The 15,356-nt window shown below is 50.2% G+C and overlaps 1 protein-coding gene across 1 annotated transcript in view; it reads left to right on the top strand.

The window, feature by feature from the left end:
- Positions 1–6,366: 6,366 nt before the first annotated feature.
- Positions 6,367–15,356, top strand: part of VAV1 (vav guanine nucleotide exchange factor 1) — a gene marked incomplete at its 5' end in the record, with an annotated part of 52,087 nt that continues 43,097 nt past the window's right edge. The window contains one exon of the mRNA XM_015413055.1: positions 6,367–6,483. Within this exon, the coding sequence (XP_015268541.1) occupies positions 6,367–6,483 (117 nt within the window). The remainder of the gene's footprint in view (positions 6,484–15,356) is intronic.

Below are 15,356 nucleotides of genomic sequence, written 5' to 3'. Positions count from 1 at the left end.
TTTTGGATTGCTAGCTATGGAGGGGGAAACACGCACAGATCTGCCCTCACAGAGGAGGGAGAGCTTGTACCTGAAGGCGGGCCAAGGGGGGCTCTGCAACTTACCTGGCTGCTTCTTGCTCTGACTGAGGGCTGCTGGGAGCAGGGGGTGGGGCTTGTTGCATGTGCCCGCCCCCTGGGCTCCTTACTGCCGGAGCTCTGGTCCTGTGTACTCCTGCAGGAAATGACCCCTGCCCCCACCCTTAGGATTGCACTGTCAGTGCAGAAAGGGCCTACGCAGGGGTCATTTCCTGCGGGAGTGCACAGGACTGGAGCTCCGGCAGTAAGGAGCCCAGGGGGTGGGCACATGCAATAAACCCCGCCCCCTGCTCCCAGCAGCCCTCAGTCAGAGCAAGAAGCAGCCAGGTAAGTTGCAGAGCCCCCCCACACCTTCAGGTACAAGCTCTCCCTCCTCTGCGAGGACAGATCTGCACGTTCCCCCCACCCCCCCCAATAGCTACCAATCCAAAACATTCCAGTGGCACCTTTAAGACCAAGTTTTATTCCGGTACAAGCTCTCCCTCCTCTGTGAGGGCAGATGTGCACGTTCCCCCCCCAATAGCTAGCAATCCAAAACAGTCCAGTGGAGCCTGAGCAGTGGGCATTGCCTTCTGACACACTTCCGGTGATGTCAGGGGGCGTGGCATATGCAAATAAGTTACGCTAATGACTTATGCTAATGAGCTCCTGCACCTCTTTTTCTACGAAATGACCCCTGGGTAGCCCTATAGAATCAGCTACCCTCTGAGCTTGGGCCTTCTCAGCCAGAACTAAAACGGAAGTGGGTGGTGCTCCTCTGGGGGAAAGAAAACCATAAAAGATAAGGCCGGGGCCGTGCGCTGGATAATCAGCAGGGCTGGGGGGCAGTGCTGCGGAGAGCAAAGAGCGCAATCGAGCACATGAATCAAGGCTGGAGAGGAAAGAGAATCAGTGCCTGGCTGGGGAGGGGCAGATTGCCATCACGGTGTGAGGAAGTGAGGCTCAGGCCTTTCGTGTGGTGTAGGGTGGGGGCGGGGCCCTCATTCAGCGTTGCATCCAGAAGGTCCCAGGTTCGATCCCCGGCATCTCCAGTTAAAAGATCAGGTAGGAGGTGATGTGAAGGACCCTGTGCCTGCGACCTCGGAGACCCACTGCCTGTCAAAGTGGGCAGTACTGATTTTGACGGACCGAGGCTGTGATTTGGTAGCAGGCAGCTTCAGGTGTTCATGCAGAAGAAGAAGAGGAGGAGGAGGAGGAGATTTGTTTTATACCCCCCCCCTTCACTACCCGAAGGAGTCTCAGAGGAGGTAACAATCTCCTTTCCCTTCCCCTCCCCACAACAGACACCCTGTGAGGTAGGTGGGGCTGAGAGAGCTCTGAGAGAAACGGCTCTTTTTCAAGAATAGCTCTGACAGAACTATGGCTTGCCCAAGGTCATCCAGCAGGTGCAAGTGGAGGAGTGGGGAATCAAACCCGGTTCTCCCAGATCAGAGTCTGCGCACTTAACCACTACATCAAACTGGCTATCAGACTGTAACCACTGTACCATGTTGGCTCTCAAATTGTGCATGTTACCCTGCATTGTTTTCATTTTCTCCCCAACTACCCCCCCCAAAAAAACCCCCCATGGATTCCAAATTCTAAATCTCTGTCCAGAAATGTTAAATCTCTATCCTCTTCCTCTTGGTCTAGATGATGATGTCATTGACACAGCTCAGACAGAGGAGAGGCCTTTGGGCATTCATTTCAGTTTCTTAGCTCTTCAAGCGTCAGCAGTTTGTAACTTGACACAACTTCTTCTTTCCTTAATCCTCTGGTAATTTTTGGTAAATAGAGGTGCAGACAGCTTTCTCACAGGGAAACTGGATACTAAGGAAGAAGTAGTTTTCATGCTGGTGGGGAAGGTGCTTATTGAGGGTACTCCATCTAGTGGTTGATTCGATATGACACCGGGTTATGTCCGGCATATCTCCCTGCAGATTTAAAATGCAGGTTTTTATGCAGTCATAAACCTGTGTGATATCAAATCAACCACTAGAGGGAACCCCCCCCCAAAAGAAACAGGAACCTGTGTGTGTTTGTGTGTGAAGTGCCATCAAATTGCAGCCAACTTATGGAAACCCCAGCAAGGCAAGGGAGAAGCAGAAACAGCTCGCCATCGCCATCCTCTTCAGCAGGGCTCTTTTTGTAGAAAAAGTCCAGCAGGAACTTATTAGCATAATAGGCCACACCCAACAGCAGAAACTCATAAGCATATTAGGCCACACCCCTGACAGCACAGCTCATTAGCATATTAGATCGCACCCCCATGTTACCAGAAGTGTGCTCATCCAGCCACACCCACCTTTTGCTTCTTATTCTGTTTACCTTGTTTGTTGTCAAAACCCAAGGCTTTTCTTGTAGCGGGAACTCCTTTCCATGTTAGGCCACACACCCCTAACGTAGCCAATCCTAATGAGTTTCTGCTGTTGGGTGTGGCCTATTATGCTAATGAGTTCCTGCTGGGCGTGGCCAACTCGGAAGCCAGCCTGTGCGTTCCTGCCCCAAAATAGCCCTTCTCTTCGGTCTTCCTTGGAGGTCTCCCATCCAAGTACTAACTTCAGCTGCCCCTGCTTAGCTTCCGAAATCTAATGAGATCGGGGCTGTGCCATGCCTCCTCCTCTCCCAACCGGAACTTACCTGCGAGTAAAATGAGAATGCGGAAGAGCCCCCCAGTCAAAAGCACTGGGTCTTCCACTTGCTGGGGGGGGGGAATTGTAACAGTCGACCATGTCATTGTGCAGATGAGAAACGTGGCCACTGGAACGTGTCCAATGCAAACTACTCGTGCCCCCCTCAGCACATTGTATTTTGGAGGAAGTCTGCATGTCCAGGGAGCACAGTTTCGGCCCCCGACCACATCAGACAGGGAAGTCACTTCTGCATGTGACTCTGGGGCAGCGGCGGGGTGGGGGTGGGGGTTGTTTTGCAGTCATCTTCCTAAGTTTAGGCACACACAAGAATCTGTTGTATTTTTGAAACTCTCCTCTCTGCTTTCTGCCGAGTGGTCGGAAACAGCCAAAGTGGACAAACATTACCCCCACAGACAAGTTTCTGTTTCAGGAGCCGGTTTCAGTCACTCTCGGATGTGGCCAAGAAACAGTACGCTCTGTGGGGCACGCCAGGCTTCCCAAAGGAATCTCAGAGAAGGAGGGCTTCCAGCCTGGTGCAATGGTTAGAATCCAAAACCAAACAAAGGTTAGTGAAAAAGAGGGCCAATCTTAAAACCTTTCCATAAAAAATAAAAAGGGGTACATGTATTTATTAATAATAACAATTTTTAAAACATATATAGAGGCCCATTTGCAGCCTTTGTATATAATATATACTTTGTATATATTATTGATTGTGTTTATGTAAATATAATTATCTCGCCACTTATGTATGACGTCTGAAGAAGGCCTATTTGGCCGAAACGCGTAAGGTCAACTTTGTAAGCCCTGGATATTGTTATATTTTATATATATTGGTTGCAAACGGGCCTCTATATATGTTTTAAAAATTGTTATTATTAATAAATACATGTACCTCTTTTTATTGTTTATGGAAAGGTTTTAATATTGGCCCTCTTTTTCACTAACTTTTGTTTGGTTTTGGAGTTTATTGTTAGGTTCAGTGTTTTCCCCCCCTTGGTTTCTGCTTGCAATGGTTAGAATGCCAGACTAGGATCGGGGAGGCTCAGGTTCAAATCCCCTCTTCTGCCGTGGACGCTGGCTGGGTGCCCTTGGGACAGTCACAGCCAGTTTGGTGTACTGGTTAAGTAAGTAAAGGTTCCCTTGCTCGAAAGCCAGTCGAATCCGACTCTAGGGTTTGCGGTGCTCATCTCTGTTTCAAAGCCGAAGAGCCAGCACTGTCCGAAGATGTTTCCGTGGTCATGTGGCCGGCATGACTAAACACCAAGGCGCACGGAATGCTGTTACCTTAAGTGTGTGGACTCTAATCTGGGAGAACCAGGTTTGATTCCCCACTCCTCCACTTGCGGCTGCTGGATGACCTTGGGTCAGTCACAAGTTCCCTCAGAGCTGTTCTCTCAAGGGCAGGTCTCGAAAGAGCTCTCTCAGCCTCACTGACCTCACAGGGTGTCTGTTGTGGGGAGGGGAAGGGAAAGGAGATTGTCAGCCGCTCTGAGACTCCCTTGGGTAGTGAAGGGCCATGGGGTATAGATCCAATCTCCTCTCCTCTCCTCCCCCCCATACCATCCATTTTCTCCAGGGCAGTGTTCCCTCTAAGCTGAGTTAGTGTGAGCTAGCTCACAGTTTTCTTAGCCTCCGGCTCAGACATTTTTGTCTCAGCTCAGGAAGGAGGGCTCCAGAGCAAACTAATTCATCCAGCAGCCAAATCGCTCGCGGCTCACAACTTTAATGCCAGGAACTCAGAAAGTAGAATTTTTGCTCACAAGACTCCACAGCTTAGAGGGAGCATTGCTCCAGGGCAACGGATCTCTGCTGTCTGCAAATGAGCTGTAATTCCAGGGGATCCGCCGGTCCCACCGGGAGGCTGACCCCCTACCAGCCAACCACCATCAGGGAAGTCCTGGGGCAGAGCTGGTTCCAGGTTTGGAGGGCCCTGGGCAGAGAGGGGCCCTCTCCTGTCCTGTCCTGTCCTCTCCCCACCCCCTTTCCTGCTCACCCACTTGCCTAAGTATCCTTCTTCTGCCTGTGAAACACCCCCCCATGCCTTTCACCAGTGCCACTGGTCAGCATAGAGCATCACTACACCAGCTGCATGCCCGTCCCCAATGATGCTGGGGGGTGCATGTGTCAGGCAGCTTGGGTAATAACAATAATTATCGTATGGCCTTGTATGCAGTATAGCCCGGAGATCCTAAGACTGTCCGGCAGCCATAAGTTCTAGCTCTTTAGCATTTTTTAAAGGGTTCTGTTGGTTTTAAAGAGAAAAAAGAAAACGACAACAGCCACAGACAGAAGAAACGAACGCACAACAAACATGGAGTATGTACTCGCTATAGCTAATTAAATTTTACATAGATAGAATCATTCTCTCATGCGCCTAAACCAGTTTAACCATTTAACATATAGAGCTTATATTTTAATAATTATGTCACACATTTTCTCAGAGAGTCCTCAGTCCATCTGTAGAATCTTGACCAGTTCTTCTTTTATCTTGTAATTATCTTTAGCCTTATGCACCATTAGAATAAGATTGCCTGGTAGCCAGAAGTTCTAGCTCTTTTAGCATTATGCACCACGAGGTGGCGAACTAGACTTGTGTTGATGGCAAGAGACGTTTCAGAGGCGGTTTCGCCACTGCCTGCCTCTGCCTCCCAGCCCTGGTATTCTATCGAGGTCTCCCTCCCAAATACTAGCCAAGGCCGACCCTGCTTAGCTTCCGAGATCTGATGGGCTCGAACTAGCCTGGGCCGTCTAGATGAGGGCAGGGAGCTCTAGTGGTGGAACGTGAAGCAGAAGACAGGGAAAGGCACACAGGCAGGGCAGGCCCATGGCGAGAAGGCATGGGCAATGGGCCCCACCAGAACCCCTGGGCCTGGCAGCTGCCCCAGCTCAGGACTCGTGGGCTTGTCCAATAGGCCAGCATTAATGAGAGCCATCGTTCAAGGAATGGGATGGGCTTAGCCAGGGGTCATTTCGTAGAAAAAGAGGTGCAGGAGCCCATTACCATAACTCATTCGCATAACTTATTTGCATATGCCACACCCCCTGACCTCACCGGAAGTGTGTCAGAAGGCGACACCCACCGCTTAGGCTCCACTGGACTCTTTTGATTGCTAGCTATTGGGGGGGGGGAATGCGCAGATCTGCCCTCGCAGAGGAGGGAGAGCTTGCACCTGAATAAACCTTGGTCTTAAAGGTGCCACTGGACTCTTTTGGATTGCTAGCTATTGGGGGGGGGGACACGCAGATCTGTCCTCGCAGAGGAGGGAGAGCTTGTACCTGAATAAACCTTGGTCTTAAAGGTGCCACTGGACTCTTTTGGATTGCTAGCTATTGGGGGGGGGAACGTGCAGATCTGTCCTTACAGAGGAGGGAGAGCTTGTACCTGAATAAAACTTGGTCTTAAAGGTGCCACTGGACTGTTTTGGACCGGGGGACCAGGGGGGGGCTCTGCAGCTTACCTGGCTGCTTCTTGCTCTGACTGAGGGCTGCTGGGAGCAGGGGGCGGGGCTTGTTGCATGTGCCCGCCCCCTGGGCTCTTTACTGCCGGAGCTCCACTCCTGTGCGCTCCTGCAGGAAATGACCCCGGGCTTAGCGTACGGAGCATGGCCGGGTGAGCACTGCTGGGCCTCGGAGAGCTCTCTCTCACCTATTTCTTCTGCACGTTTCCCTTGCAGTTCCTGTGCCTCAAGAACATCCGGACGTTCCTGGCCACCTGCTCCGAGAAGTTCGGCCTGCGGAAGAGCGAGCTCTTTGAGGTCTTCGAATTGTTCGACGTGCAGGATTTTGGGAAGGTCAGCGTGCTTTCTTAACCCCCCCCCAAGCCACTTTCCTAAGGCACAGCAAATTAGGGTTGCCAATCCTCCAGGTCGGGGCTGGAGATCCCTTAGAATTGCAGCTCATCCCCAGACCACAGAGGTCAGTTCCCCTGGAGAACATGGTTCATTGGGGGAGGGGGGAGTCCATAGCCCTGTGCCCAGCCGAGGTCCCTCCCCTGCCCAAACCTCACCTTCCCCAGGATCCGCACCGAAGTGTCAGGCTTTTTAGTCAGGTCACACCACACAGGGCTTCATAACTGTTTATTAGTGGTTCCAGTACTAAAGAACACGTGTACAGATTGTGTCAGGAATGGCCGTCAGTTAACGACTCTTTCACAATAAAAGGTCTGATTTCTAAGATTTATTCACTTCTGTTTAAACTTTAAAAACCTACTTTATTAAAATATCAACGGGCATGGCACCAAGATTTAGATCAAGTATTAGCGGAAGATCAATGGGCGCAAGTTTGGAGCTCCTCAATTTATACCTCTCCTTGTTTTAACATTCAATTACCAATATTTAAGTTAGTCACTAGACGGTATATGACACCAGTTCAATTATCACATTCTTCACCCCCGATATTGCCTTTTTGCTGGAAGGGATGTGGCAACAAAGGTACTTATTTTCATTCATGGTGGTCCTGCCCAATTATATTCAGATTTTGGTCTCAAATAATTAGTTAGGTTAATATAATAACAAAATACAAGATTCCTCACTCGCCCAAGATTATACTTTTAAATCTCTGGGACGAGCTTCCGGCTCCTATTCCTAACTATGTACAGGAACTAATAGCTATTTTATTTTTGGCGGCCAAGATACTTCTAGCCGCCAAATGGAAATCTACAGAGATGCCTACGATACACGATTGGCTAAACAAGACTTGGGCTTATTTTGTTTTTTATAAAATAACGATTAAACTAGAGCATGCTAATTCAGAAAAACGTAAATCTTGTTTTGTTAAAAAATGGTCGCCCTTTGTAGAGTTTTCTATAGGGCATACGAACGTTTCAAAGATTAGTATCATAAATGTCAGATATAAGATGGTTTATTACCTGTTGATTCACTCAAGGGAAATTTAGAGAATATTTCCAAGTATAAATTTAAGACAATTACTGTTTTATAGATGGTTATGACTGTTATTACCTTACAAAAAATTTACATGATCCGCTTTTAGTTACAGTTTTACTGTATACAGTTACTTTGGTGGATTGTCTGTGTTTTATGACAAACGTTATGCAACTTTTTGTATCTTATGTCATTCCATTTCTAGCTAATAAAACTTTAAAAATTAAAAAAAAAGGAATGGCCGTCAGTAGTAGGGCCTCTGACTTATAGTAAAATCAAACATCCCCCCTGAAAGCATAAGCCAATAGATACGTTTCGCACGCGCGGCAAAGGCAAGCGGGAAAAGCAAAAAAGCCGTTAATTTTCCCAGCCGTGGAAACTGCAGCTGGAACTTCTACAGGGCCAAGCATAAGAGAGCGCACAGTAGCTGAGCAGGAGAGAGCTGGGAACGAGAAGGAGGGATACCCCTCCACATTCCAGATCCATGACAGGGCTACCTGTTAAGTCCTGAGCTTAACAAAGAGTCAGAGAGTGATTTCAGCCAAAACTCCAGTTTATTCTTCCACACGATCACTTCTCCAACACGGTACAACATCTGATAGCCCGAACGGTTTGCCCATTGAAACTGCTCGGTATTTAAACATTCCCGGCTAATATAGCCACTCCTACTTTACAGATAACAACCTATCAGGTTGATCGCATAAGGACCAATCACACACGTTCCTGCTTCCAGCTTGCTTGAATGTGATTGGACGCATTTGTCTTGGACTTGAATCCCTGTCCAAGACGAAGGTTTACATTGCTTCCCAGTGAGATGTTTCACGTTACATCTAATGCATTCATGGCAGCATCTGAATACATTACACTACCTGACACCAAGTCTCCAGAATTTCCCAATGCTGAACAGGGAGGCAGAGCCCACGACACGACCCGTGCATTTTTTTTAATAACAATTTTTAGTAGGATATAACATCCAATCAAACAATATAACATTTTTTTCAGTCATTTTATATCCTTTTCTACCCCTATCTTCCCCCCTCTTCTTCTGGCTTCCCGCAGTGCTCCAACCTCCCTCCTTAATTTTTCTTGATTCCCATTTCCCTTCACCTTTCATCTATTACTTAAACTTATTAGGTAACACTATTATCCTTATACACTTTTACACATTCCAAATATCTTTCTATCAATAGTTGTCAAAGCTAAATAAGTTGTTCTTCACCTCCCAATATTTCTCCAAATAGTCTTTGAACTCTTTCCAATCTTCGAAAAATTCTTCTGCTTCCCGGTTGTTGAGTTTTCTTGTCATTTTGTCCATTTCAACCATGAAAGTTAACTTTTTTATCCATTCCCAGATCTCTGGTACTTTTTCCCGTTTCCAGCATTGAGCATATATCATTCTAGCTGATGTAATCATATACCACATTAGAGTTCGTTTTGCAATGTTAACTTCTTCCCTCTTAAGTCCCAACAACAACACCTCTGGCTCTTTTTTAAATTTACATTTCACAGTTTTTACGACCCGTGCATTTTTATGCTGTTGCAAACACCCTCTGAAGATGGTGTGTGTGTGTTTTGCTCTGTGGTGTTCCACACCCTTGAGTGGCCCCGTAACATGCGGAGCCCGGGGAAGGCAGAGTTCAAAGGCAGGCAGGTGCTCAGAACCCACCCTCGAAAGAAGACATTTTCTCCAGGGGGGCTGGTTTCTGTAGCCTGGAGATGAGGTGGAATTCCAGGTCTCCAGCCACCGGAAGCTGGACTCCGTAGGAAAACAAACGTGATATGATAACGAAGTCGTGTTTAGGGGGAAATATATCTTCTTTAATTATCCAGAAGAAGAAGAAGAAGAAGAGATTGGATTTATAGCCCGCCCTTCACTTGGAGTCTCAGAGGGGCTTACAAACTCCTTTCCCTTCCCCTCCCCACAACAGACACCCTGTGAGGTGGGTGGGGCTGAGAGAACTCTGACACAAACTGCTCTTTTTCAAGGACAGCTGTGTCAGAGCATGTGACTGACCCAAGGTCACATCAGCAGGTGCAAGTGGAGGAGTGGGGAATCAAACCCGGTTCTCCCAGATTAGAGTCTCCAGTGAGTAACAAACCATTGTAGAGGGCTGCAGTGGCTCAAATGGTTAAGACGCTGAACTGCAGACCGGAAGGTGGGTAGTTCAGCAGTTCGAGACCCGAGTGTGCCGCATGACACAGTGAGCTCCTGTCTCTAGCCCCAGCTCCTGCCAACCTAGCAGTTCGAAAGCAAGAAATTGCGAGTAGATAAATAGGTACCGCTTTGGTGGGAAGGTAACGGCGTTCCGTGCACCTCGGCGTTTAGTCATGCCGGCCACATGACCGTGGAAACGTCTTCGGACAGCGCTGGCTCTTCGGATTGGAAAACGAGATGAGCACCGCATCCCTAAGGTTGGATTCGACTAGCTTTCGAGCAAGGGAAACCTTTACTTAACAAACCATTAAAGTTGTTTCCTCTGAAACAAATTGGTCCCAACTGTTTCTGACGGGACAGCGCTCAATAGACCGTTTCACTCAAGGTTTCGTCAGATGGGACCTTACACCTTTCATATTTTTCCCCTGCAACTGTTTTTCTGCTCTGAAATATAATCAAAGAAGATATGTTTTCCCCTAAACATGACTTCGTTATCTTGTCACGGTTGTTTTCCTGCAAAGTTCAGCCTGTCCCGTGGTCTCTCGTCCTTGACCCCACCTGGAGGTTGGCAAGTGTTGTGCCGTGACTTTCTCATACAAGGTGGGCTTTGAGGAAGGTTCTGGGGGAAGAGAGGAAGGCGGGTTCATCTCGTTGTTGTGGGACAAGAACTCAGGCATCCTACAGATGAACACCCGAAGCTGCCTTTTACTGAGTCAGACCCATCAGGGTCAGTCTTGTCTACTCAGACTGGCAGCAGCTCTCCGGTGTCTCAGGCAGAGGTCCTTCACCTCACCTACTGCCTGGCCCTTTTATCTGGAGATGCTGCCAGGGATTGAACCTGGGACTTCCTGCATGCTATCCTCTCTCTGGTGTCTTTCTCATCACCTCCTGCCTGGTCCTTTTTAACTGGAGATGCCGGGGATTGATCCTGGGACCTTCTGCATGCCAAGCAGAGGCTCTGCCACTGAACCAGGGTCTCAGGTCGAGGTCTTTCCCATCACCTCCTGCCTGGTCCTTTCAACTGGAGATGTTGGGGATTGATCCTGGGACCTTCTGCATGCCAAGCAGATGCTCTGCCACTGAGCCAGGGTCTCGGGTCAAGGTCTTTCCCATCACCTCCTACTTGGTTCTTTCAACTGGAGATGCCAGCGATTGAACCTGGGACCTCCTGCATGCCAAGGGCTCTGCCACTGAGCCAGGGTCTCAGGCGGAGGTCTTTTCCATCACCTCCTGCCTGGTCCTTTTTAACTGGGACCTTCTGCATGCCAAGCAGAGGCTCTGCCACTGAGCCAGAGTCTCAGGTCAAGGTCTTTCCCATCACCTCTTGCCTGGCCCAGATACCCACAGATCCATTCTCCATTATACCCTATGGGGACCGGTCTACACGAGGGTATAATGGAGTGCCCAGCAGACATTTCTCACCTCCCCCCGCTTTCTGATAACTCCAAAGCAGGGGGGGAGGGCCTCCAAAACAGGGGATCCCCTGCCCCCAACTGGGGATTGGCAACCCTAAGTGTGCCCCACTTATGAAGAAGAAGAAGAGATTGGCTTTATACCCCATGGCCCTTCACTACCCAAAGGAGTCTCAGAGTGGCTGACAACCTCCTTTCCCTTCCCCTCCCCACAACAGACGCCCTGTGAGGTAGGTGGGGCTGAGAGAGCTCTTGACAGAAACGGCTCTTTTTTTCAAGAACAGCTCTTATCAGAACTACAGCTTGCCCAAGGTCACATCAGCAGCTGCAAGTGGAGGAGTGGGGGAATCAAACCCGGTCCTCCCAGATTAGAGTCCGCGCACTTAACCACGACACGAAACTGGCTCTCTTATGCGTCTGACCAGGTCTTCCCAGTACAGGTGATGTTCTTAGTCTCTCTTAGCCCGCCCCACCCCCGCCCCACCCCTTGCTGCAGGCTCTGTGCCACTTCCTGGTTCTTAGTGAACAGCTGTTGATGGACAGACGGAAGGACGGAACAAGTCCCTATTGTGTAGAATGTAAATACTCCAGCCACGCTCTGCACACGATCTTTGCACAACGAAAACAATGAAAATGAGGGAAGAATCCATCCCAAAGTTCCACTTCGGAGCCTAACATAAGAATTAAGTGAATATCCAGACGCTTCACTCAACTCCCCCCACCACCACCACCACACAAGCGGGGATGCCAGCCTCCAGGTGGGACCTGGGGAATCCCCCAGGATAACAGCTCATCCCCAGACTGCAGAGATCAGTCCCTCTGGCTCCAGTATTGGAAATCGGGAAGGGTAGGGTCTTTTGGGATTGCAGATCCCCCCTGCTTAAAGGTGGAGCCCGTAGATCAGGGGTGTCGAACTCATTTGTTACGAGGGCCGGATCTGACATAAATGAGACCTTGTCGGGCCGGGCCACATGTGTCATAAAACGTAATGCCAGGCAGCGGAGATATAAACTTTATATAAAGGACACAAACATGAAGGGTTTTTTTTTTACTTAAAATAAAAACATGCTCAAAACATGAGCACTCTTGCAATATCTTGTTTATTTAACAGTGTCTGATAACCGACACCTCTTGCTCTGAAGTATTGCATCAAAACGTCTGTGCTGTTGCGATCTTGAGTATGCTGTTCAGGTGTGTGTCTGTAAGCTGCAAACCTACGATGACGCAGCAGCAGCAGAAGTGGAAGAAGCAGCGGAAGACAGCCAGTTCCTCTGTGGGCCTGACGGAAGCCCTCCGGGGGCCTGATGCGGCCCCCGGGTCGCATGTTCAACACCCCTGCTCTAGGGCATGGTCCCTCACTGAGGTCCCTCCCCTCCCCAAGCCCCACTCTCCTCTGTTCCCCCCCTCCCCAAATAGCTCCCCTCACCTGTGTGTCGTTTTGGATGGCAGATCCCACCTACATAAAGGTGGAGCCTGTAGATCATCCAGAATTACAACTGATCTCCAGATGTCAGAGATCACCTCCCCCAGGGGAAAATGGCTGCATTGCAGGGAGGACTCCAGGGCATTCTGGTGTTGTGGTTAAGTGTGCAGACTCTAATCTGGGAGAACCGGGTTTGATTCCCCCACTCCTCCTGGGAGATCCCGGTTTGGTTCCCCACTCCTCCGCTTGCAGCTGCTGGATGACCTTGGGCAAGCCGTAGCTCTGATAAGAGCTGTCCTTGAAAAAGAGCCGTTTCTGTCAGAGCTCTCTCAGCCCCACCCGCCTCACAGGGTGCCTGTTGCGGGGAGGGGGGGGAAAGGAGTTTGTAAGCCGCTCTGAGTGAAGGGCGGCGTCGAAATCCTGTCTCCTCCTCCTCTTCTTCTTCTTCTTCTTCTTCTTCTTCTTCTTCTTCTTCTTCTTCTTCTTCTTCTTCTTCTTCTTCTTCTTCTTCTTCGAGCCTCCTCCTGCTCCATCACTGTAGACGTTTTCCTTCCCTCCGGCTCCAGTATTGGAGATCGGGAAGGGTAGCGTCACCTCCCCATACCTGTGTGTCCTTTTGGGTGGCAGATCCCACCTGTGTAAAGGTGGAGCCTGTAGATCATCCAGAATTACAACTGATCTCCGGACGACAGAGATCAGCTCCCTGGGAGCAAACCCGGGCTCTGCCCCCCCCCCCAAGGAGCTGGCAAGACTGCCACTGAGAAAGGTCCACCCTCGGGCCCACGATTTTTGTTTCTCTCCCCCCCCCCCCCCCCCCCCGCACAGGGGAACCTCCTGCAGCCGGGCTGCTTGGGTCACAGCTTGGCCTCCTCATCTAGGAGACACCCGCTGTGGAGGGCCCCTGTGGTTCCGCTGCTGCATGTTTTCACATCCTGTTTGGGCGAAAGCGTGCTCGCTTGCCTGCCCTACTGCAGCCGGAGTGGGAGGTCAGCCAGCATGGTGCGCGTGCAGAGGAGCAGCCGGGGGGCTTGGGTGTTCCTCGGTGCCGCCTTTCTTCTGGCTTAAGTGAGGCCAGGCAGCCCAAGAGCTGTTGTTGCCTCAAGGGGAGAAGGCGTCTGGGGACAGAGACCTCTCCAAATAGATGCGTGGCCTGCAGTGGATAAAAGGGCCAGGAGGTAGTAGAAGAAGAAGAGATTGGATATATACCCTATGGCCCTTCACTATCCAAAGGAGTCTCAGAGCAGCTTACAATCTCCTTCCCCTTCCCCTCCCCACAACAGACACCCTGGGAGGTCGGCGGGGCTGAGAGAGCTGCTCTTTCAAGAACTGCTCTGACAGAACTCTGGCTTGCCCAAGGTCATCCCGCAGCTGCAAGTGGAGGAGTGTGCGGAATCAAACCCGGTTCTCCCAGATTAGAATCTGCGCACTTAACCACCAGAAGAAGAAGAAGACGAGATTGGATTTCTACCCTGCCCTTCACTACCCAAAGGAGTCTCAGAGCGGCTTACAGACTCCTTTCCCTTCCCCTCCCCACAACAGACACCCTGGGAGGCAGGCGGGGCCGAGAGAGCTCTGACAGAAACGGCTCTTTTTCAAGAACAGCTCCTATCAGAGCTCCTATGGCTTGCCCAAGGTCATCCATCAGCTGCAAGTGGAGGAGTGGGGAATCAAACCCGGTTCTCCCAGATTAGGATCCGCGCACTTCACCACGACACCAAACAGATATGGAGGACCTCTGCCTTAGACACCCGCCTTCCTCTCTTCCCTCAGAACCTTCCTCAAAACCCACCAAGAATTGCTGTGGGGTCAACAGCGTAATGCTGTTTCCAGGGAGAACCAGGAAGTCATATCACACCTGGAAGTAACATCACAGTGTTCTAGGATTCAGCGGAAACTCTATGGTTTCTGAATATGAAAGTCTGTGTAGTTGTGGTGCTTGTAGGGAGGATAAAGGTCAGGAAGCAGTATTTAGCTGGTATCGACTCCCTTGTAATTTCCCTTTTAATTAAATCAGAAGAGTTTTCGGCTAAACGTTAGGAAGAACAGTGGAACAGGCTTCATCAGGAGGTGGTGGGGTCTTCTCTTTTGGAGGTTTTCTGGCAGCCATGCTGATTTTGTGAACTTGGACAGATCCTGAGAGGGAGGGCAGGAAGGGTTGCTTCAGTGCTTAGTTCTCGTGGCCCTTTCTTACGCGCCCAGGGAAATGCCGATGGCCACTTAGGGGTCAGGAAGCCATTTTTCTCCAGGCCAGTTTGGAGATCCTGCACCCCTGGCGGTTTTTTCCCTCCATTTTCTGGGCATGGAGCAAGAGTCACTGGGGGTGTGGAGGGGGAGGTATTTGTGAGTTTCCTGCCTTGTGCAGGGGGTTGGACTAGATGACCCTGGAGGCCCCTTCCAACTCTCTGTGATTCTGGTTTATCATCGCTTGCCTCTGCGTAGCGGCCCTGGGCTTCCCTGGTGGTCTCCCATCCGAGAACAACACCGGGGCCAACCCTGCTTAGCTTCCGAGAGCTGAGGAGATGGGGCTAGTCTGAGGTTTCCCAGTCCGGCCACTGCAACCGTAGGGACACCTAATGCTGGAACGGAGGAAGGGAGAGGTCAGCCTCAAAAGTTGAACGCTGGCTCTGTTTGGTGGACCTGAATGCTGTGGTTTGGGGGCAACGCTCCCTCTAAGCTGTGCAGTCTTCTGAGCCAAAATGCTACTTTGTGAGCTCCTGGCATTAAAGTTGTGAGCGAGCGGTTTGACTACTGCAAGAAGAAGGAGGAGGAGGAGGAGGAGGAGGAGGAGGAGGAG

The sequence above is a fragment of the Gekko japonicus genome, unplaced genomic scaffold (genome assembly GCF_001447785.1).
Source record: "Gekko japonicus isolate JY-2015 unplaced genomic scaffold, Gekko_japonicus_V1.1 scaffold2661, whole genome shotgun sequence".
NCBI lineage: Eukaryota > Metazoa > Chordata > Lepidosauria > Squamata > Gekkonidae > Gekko > Gekko japonicus.
Note: the sequence above shows the minus strand (reverse complement) of the source record. Positions and strands in the feature narration are given on the sequence as shown.